The sequence below is a fragment of the Amphiura filiformis genome, chromosome 17, assembly GCF_039555335.1.
Source record: "Amphiura filiformis chromosome 17, Afil_fr2py, whole genome shotgun sequence".
In the NCBI taxonomy this organism is placed as follows: domain Eukaryota; kingdom Metazoa; phylum Echinodermata; class Ophiuroidea; order Amphilepidida; family Amphiuridae; genus Amphiura; species Amphiura filiformis.
Window position 1 is genome coordinate 51,549,365 of NC_092644.1, and position 7,545 is coordinate 51,556,909.

Consider the following 7,545-nt stretch of genomic DNA (forward strand, 5'->3'; position numbering starts at 1 on the left):
TCACAAATTCACAAATTATTTCCCCCAAAAATTCCAAAGTTACATTACAAAGTTGCATTACGTGCATTATTTCCTTTCTAAGAAAATACTCACATCTGTCTTTGTTATTTTAAAAGTTATGGTGAAAATAAAGTCAAACGCGATTCTTCGTGCATGATTCATCAAGGTATTTTTGTGCGTGCTGTTACATTACTTACTGGCCTTGTTTCCGATCTACGCTTAATGAATTCAGATGCAAGTTATGTGATTATTCGGTAATAAAATGATCCGCATTTATTCATTGCTGAAATTCATGGATGAACGTGTGTCATACCTTGATTTAGAGTGATAATACTTTGTTTATTACATTGCATTCTTATCATCTTATGGGTCAATAACTATTGTTTTGAATTGACATTGACATCATGAACGAGCCAATTGTTACCGTCGTGTAATGCATTAGTATATGATCCAGGAATGTCAGTGAGATTTGGGAAATAACGTCGAAGTTTCTACCTTAGCTGATTCAACCTGATTACAACCTAGGAGTTAGTTGAAATCAGGTTGAAATTTCAACGTTTATACAACGTTGAAATTTCAACCTGATTTCAATCAACTTCCAATGCAAAAAAATAAGGAGGCTGAAACAACTGTGACCTCTGACATGTCATTAGCTACTTTGGCATGATTTTTTTTTCTTGATTTTTTTCTTTGTTTACTAAAGTACATTTCAAACTTGTAAAAACCAGAATCTAAAAAAAGTATTCATTACACTCCGAACGCTACTGACCACCCTCTATCATGTCTATTGTGATGCATAGTCGTGCTGGAAGTCGATCGATACATGTTGAAACCAACACTTTTCTGAGAAACATCTTTTTACTTTGAAATTTTCTGGGTCAAATAAAAAGCAATAATTGTATTTTTTTCAGTAATGTCAGATAAAACCATAGATGTCAGATAAAACCATAGAGCTTTGCTATACGAGTGATATGCGGTCTGAGTGTATTTTTGTACCAAGTGTTCTAATAAAAAAAGGCCACCAAAATGATTCCTTCCAATTTTTTACCTAACATAATAATAATTGTATTCGTCTTTATATAGGGTGTGTACTGTATTTCCCCCACATTCCAAAGTTAAAGTTGCATAACGTGCGTTATCTGTCTTTGTTACTTTAAAAGAGTGGTGAAAACAAAGTCAAGCGCGATCCTTCGTGCATCCTTAATCGAGTATTTTTGTGCGTGCTGTTACATTACTTAGTGGCCTTGTTTCCGATCTACGCATAATGAATTCAGGTACAAGTTATGTGATTATTTGGTAATAAAATGCTCCTCATTTTATTTACTGCTGCAATTAATGGATGAAAGTGCCCTTGCCTGTTCAGATTTCATATATTGATTTAGAGTGATAATACTTTATTTATGACATGGCATTCTTATGGGTTCAATGATTATTGTTTTGAACTAACATTTAACGTCAAACAAGCCAATCTGTTACCGTTCCGCATTGCATAAGTATAGGAAACAGGAATGTGAAATGTAGGAAACAACACTATATCCGCATACGCTCTCTGGGATTGGGCTTTTGGTAATAAAACGCATTAAAGTATTAAAGGCATGTAGTCCCAAATCTACAGAAAGATCCACTTGTGTATATCAATGACGTAAAGTGTTCTCATTTAAATTTAAAAAAGAACAAGAAAAGTTACATTTCCACTGTAAAAGATTAAGTGTAAACTTTAAACCAAATTTTTCTTTACCTAGGGGACGTACCATTTGATTCTCGGGGGGAGTTTGGGTCAGGCAGATTTTTTTACGCCACCTTTGGCGGCGATTTTTTTCGTGGTCTTTTCCCATACACCTTGTAAATATAAAAAGCTATAAAACAAACAAAAATGATTTATCTCCTTCGGGTCTGGATTGCAGTCGTCTTCAATCAAATGCCACTATTAAATCATGCTAACTGTATCTTTTCACGTCTCTTTTTCCAGCGATGAGGTCTATTGCACAACTTTCACCTCTGACATGTCAGTTACTACCTTAGAGGCCGGTTGTGTGCAGATCCGTCGGAACACGCTTTTCAATACGGAATAAATGCTAACCCCATCGTGACATCATCCAAGCAGCAAAGTTCATTTCCCATTGAAAAAGCGTTATCCGATGGATCTGCAGTCGACCATTCTGTTATCATATTCCATTTCGTTATCTTCCAATTTTTATTTAATCAAAGAGTGCTTCGAAAAACTGTTATTCATTTACTTTGTACACCACAATAATCAGACCATTTTAAAAGCAATCATCTTCTGAAATTACTTTGATTTATAAGTTGAAATTGATTTGTCATACTTATACAGACGGTCTTTTTTTAACTTAACTTTTATTTGTACTACTTGTTGTTCAAACATTTCATCAGATTGGATGCCGCAGGCTTTGCACGCATTGCGTCTTCAGTGGCACCCACATCTCTTCTTATGTTTATTTTGATATTATTTAGTATATAATTATTTATGCTATAATGTGTATTACTGAGATAGAAAAAAGTCTTCTTTGCAACATTAAATGGCTGTTTTATTGCTACCAAGAATCAGCAAATGAAAAACATGGTGGTGTTGTACCGAACAAGTTTCGTAAAACGGTCTTCAATCTCGGCCAATCAGAAACGCGAAAATCACGTATTTAAGTATGAATTGCAATTCACTCTCTCTCTCTCTACGCAGGTGACGACAGCAGACAAGTTTTTATTTTTTTTTTCTTAATTCAAAAATGTCAGAATTGTATATTTTCATGACCATATTTGGAATCAACATGACAAATGCATTAAAAATGAGTACAAACAAGCCTAGTATTGGTTCAATGGTTCTTGAGATACTCTTGATATGTCTCAAAACTTGGACTTTTTATATTGAAGCTTATATGACTAGCATGCAGAGCATTACAGTAGGAATTCCAATTGAATGAACGCAGCTTTTAATTGCGTGACGTTTTTTTTTTGCGTACACTGCGAGATGTACGCCAGCATGTGCGACGCGACTGAGCGTGAGTAACGCGAAAATGAATCTAACTATGCCAACGCACTCGTTATTGGTTAGCATTGTATCCAAGGTCGTGCGTTCGCGTTGTAGTTTGAAAGACGCGACATACAAACGTGGTTGGATTGAGCTGTTGGACCAGCTTTTAAAAGCTGCGTGCATTCAATTGGAATTCCTACTATAGTTGAGGCATACTTGTATTGTTTTGTAGTCTTAATTAAACATTATTCAAAATATGATATTTTTCTCTTCTCCTTCCAGGGAACGATGCTTGGAATGAAAACACTGGTAGCTTATGCAGCAATTGTTCTTGCATTAATAGTTTCAACTGGAACATCCGAAGATATTGAAGACACAGAAGAACTACAATTACCTGATGAGTTGATAGACATTAAACGTGTTGACCCAAATTATCAAGAACTTTTATCAAGATTACAAAGAGCCAGAGAAAATGCAGCGTTACAAGGATTAGACGATAAACGTATGGCATCCGGTTGGAAACGAGCGGGCATGGCTGGGGGATGGAAACGCGGTCAAAGTGCTGCAGCTGGCTGGAAACGGCCTGCTAACGCCGCTGCAGGCTGGAAACGAGGACAAGCCCTGGCTGGCGGGTGGAAACGTGGACAACCCGCTGCTGCAGGCTGGAAACGAGGACAAGCTGCTGCCGCTGGATGGAAAAGAGACTATGAACCTATTGAAGTAGATACACGTGATGGCGACGCCTGGAGAAACAATCAAATGAAAGCCGCATCAGGATGGAAAAGGACCTCAGCACATCTTATACAACAAAATGAAGAAGATGAACCTTGACTTTGAAAACAAGGACATTAATCCTATTTGGAAACAGTGAATTTCAAAACTGATGTTTTTTAGAAATTGAATTACTTAATTAACCTACTGATTTTAATTTCTCCCCTTCATTTAGTTATTTAAGAATTTAAAATATCAAGTGACCTTAATTTGGAATTAAATATAAGAACTCTAAGCAGATAGGTCCTAATAAAACATTAGAAAAGTATTGGTCACTCTTCACAAATGTTGTATTTACGAAGGAGACATTTCAATGTCTGAGTACTTTTTCTATCGTTGTTGGTTTCTCATATTAACGAACACAGATAATTATAAACCACGCCTTTCTATTACATAGTATACCGATCGTAGAGGGCGACATTTTCTATTTGTACAGTACAAGGCCGGCTTTGCCGTAGTCACCCGGTTTAGTAAGGTTTATATAGTAATCTGGTATTCATATACGACACAAAGCCGGTTTTGACATAGTCGTTACCCGGTTTAGTACGGTTTATAGAGCAAACTGGTGTTCGTCCGTATGATGAAATCGCGATGGTAATTATTAACTCTAGATTGTATTTTTGTGTTTTGAACACAAATTTGATGTACGTTTGAAAAACTACATGAAAGATGTTGCAAAGTTGGAAATATGAGGAGTTAATGCCAAATAAAGAGGTTTATGACGAGTATATTCAAAGAAAAGTGAAACATTGTCAATCAAAAAAATAATAAAATAAAATGGTAGTACTCTACAGTCCAGTTTGCATTATACAGCTATAAGAAGCCTGTGTGTACGTGTTACAACTTTTTACTGATAATTTTATCAGCGCGTGTGTTAAGACTGCTTTGATTGCTAGTAGAAATTCCTCTATAGCTTAGCAATGGAAACACCTAGACCTTGTAGAATAATGAATTTTGAACAAGGCTTTTAAAATATTAATGAGAATATTAGGGAACTATATTAGTCCTTGATTTCAAGTAGAGGAAACGATATAATGAGTTGTTCTGTTTGTATTACTGGCCGGGACTACTGGGCACCAGTATATTGCTTTCGACTAAGATGTGTTGCAATCGTTACACTACCCAAGGTTTATTAATGCTACACAAATGCTTATTAGATTATAACAACAACTTTAATTCGCTTCTAGTAAAGTTACATATAATGTAGACACAAAAGTGCCTAGCCCTTCGGCTAGACTACTACTATGGTAGTTAATGATAATGTTTATTATTTTTGCCGTTGACGCATTCCTTAGCAACGATTCAGTCTAGATAAATAGTATATTACAGTTATCACCTATAAATACGTTCTTCTAAAATTGCAAGGATTTGTATGTCCAATTACGTTTAATTGAACATGTAAAGATTATATATATAGCCCTTAGATATTTATAATAATCTTGACATTTTCATCAATTTTAATGATGTAACCGACAAAACATTGGTAAGGTTGAAATACTAGTAATTTAATTATAGAAGTAAGATTTTATGCTAACACTGCAAAAGTATTGTAAGCATTTAATTAATCAAGTGGACAATTTTCAGTCAGTATGCTTCAACTATATATATAAATACGTATTTATAAATACGCACGTGACCACCTCCTCGCTACCATAACAGCTTGTAGAGAGTAAGTCGCGAAGTGACCTTCTACATAGCGGGTGGTCTTTTGTACATTTGAATGCAAAGCGGTAAACAACATGAGACTACTGTGCAGCAAAATTGTCTATTTTGTTCAACTTTCTGATTATATTGTAAACGTTTCCGCCCATAAATATTTTTTCCGTCGGCAAATACTTTAAAATTGTTGTTTTTTGATAACATATTACAAATTCGGAATCCCGCATGTGTAATAATTTTGCTATTCAATTAATACTTAAACTTAATGATATTTATCTAAAGAGTTGCTATCCTTTACAATGGCATGAGGATTTGGTCATGCCAACTGGTCTTGGTATATTATAGTCGAAGCATACTGTTTATTTCGTTGTAATATCAATATATTCAAATTGGTTTTGTGAATAAAGCTATTTGATATAGCTGCCAAATGTAAGATTCGCAAGTGGGAATGGGTATCATTGCTAACACACATTTACAAAATATATGAAAGTTTATTATCTGTAAACTAAAATATTTAGACTTGAAAACGAATAATAAGTATTTCTGATTGTAAGTGTGATTTTTAGCATTGAAAATTTCGTTTCCACATCTACAAAACATCCGCACTGCACTCAATGGATTTGGAGAATAAGGTGAAATAAAGCGGTGATAATTTGAAATTATTAGCAAGCACGTTCTGTCTAATGCATTAAGACTACTTCTAGATTATATTCTATGCTGTATTGTGTAACTAAATTTGCAAGAATCAGCTTTGTGATCATGGTGATTAGACAAAGGCTGCAAATTGAATTCCTTTGCTCTTGGTAAAACAAGTCACACAATGGGCATGATTGTATTTGCAACCAGAACTGGTTGATACAATAAGGTCTTTGTTATTCCCCATTTGGTTCTTTGTCAGAGGGATATCAATAAAACGCATTTGACACTTTTGCGTTGTTGTTCCAAAATGTCAACTTATGTAAAACTTCAAAATGATACGAAACGCACCGCGACAAGCCGGCCCATATCACATATACACCCCACGCCTTTAGATGCGAATATACCCAACATACAAAAAACACACCAACACGCCTTCATACACACCCACTCCAAAATACACGCACCCACCCCCACCCCTATACACATACCCCACGCACCCAACCCACACACCCCACGTAGGTTTTACTCTTTTTCTTCACTGGCAACAAAAATCCCGCATTAATCATGTTTAATTAGGGAATGTTTGTACAGTATATCACAATTGGCCAATCAAGCAAATGTATTTTTGAGTTATAAATTGTTATGATATCCGCGAATTAATAATATCTTTATTGTAGTGTAAAATTTTAGTCTTATGATTATTTCCGCCAAAAAATGTGTATGTGTTTCGAGAATTTGAAAAACAAAATGTCTTATGTACATCAAATGGTTCATGTGCTATTTTATGGTACGTAAAAAAATGACACTAAGTTTTAGAATGAAATGAAAATAAAATCAATAACCTATTTTGGTTGACCAAAATGATGATCCTTGTTATGACATTGTTGTTGCTCCAGAAAGTATTTGATGTAAATCAAATAAAATCACACCGTTGGTGCTTAGTATGTAGATGAACGACTTCAACTAGCAGCGTGTTTATAGTGAATATACTGAGGTTTGAGTACATCGTGTACGATAGTCCTTGTATCATTGTATGTACTGTAAACAAGAACTCTTGTTGTTTGTAGTGGGCCATACCGCACAAATCATGCCCCAACTATTACTGTACATCTGCAATAACCCCGAGGTCACACATGCAAAGGACGTGAAATGTGTAAATATTGTGGCGCGGGCTTTTAACACCTCATCCAATAGTGTGATCATAGCGAACCTACATGTAGTTTTTTTTGATCTCTTGGGATGAGAAGAGTTCTGAATGTCCTGCGCGCGTCCAACGCATCATGAAGAGGCTGCTACTTCCGGTAATACAGCACACAATTTAACCTCGTGTGTTTATAGTTCAAATATTTTGCGCCAATATCTTCTTCTTCGATTGAGTCGGCATGATCAGGCTAATTGCTGTATATTCGCCAACTTAGTGTGCAACAATATACCGTAAATCTACTCCCACTATAAACACGCTGCTATTGAATTCCTAATTTTACACTGGC

General features: G+C 35.4%; 1 protein-coding gene across 1 annotated transcript in view; it reads left to right on the forward strand.

The window, feature by feature from the left end:
- LOC140137940 (uncharacterized) overlaps positions 1–4,415 on the forward strand; it is a 50,843-nt gene extending 46,428 nt beyond the window's left edge. Inside the window, exon 2 of the mRNA XM_072159744.1 lies at positions 3,269–4,415. Coding sequence (XP_072015845.1) covers positions 3,275–3,817 — 543 coding nt within the window. The 5' untranslated portion in view covers positions 3,269–3,274 and the 3' untranslated portion in view covers positions 3,818–4,415. The remainder of the gene's footprint in view (positions 1–3,268) is intronic.
- Positions 4,416–7,545: the final 3,130 nt, after the last annotated feature.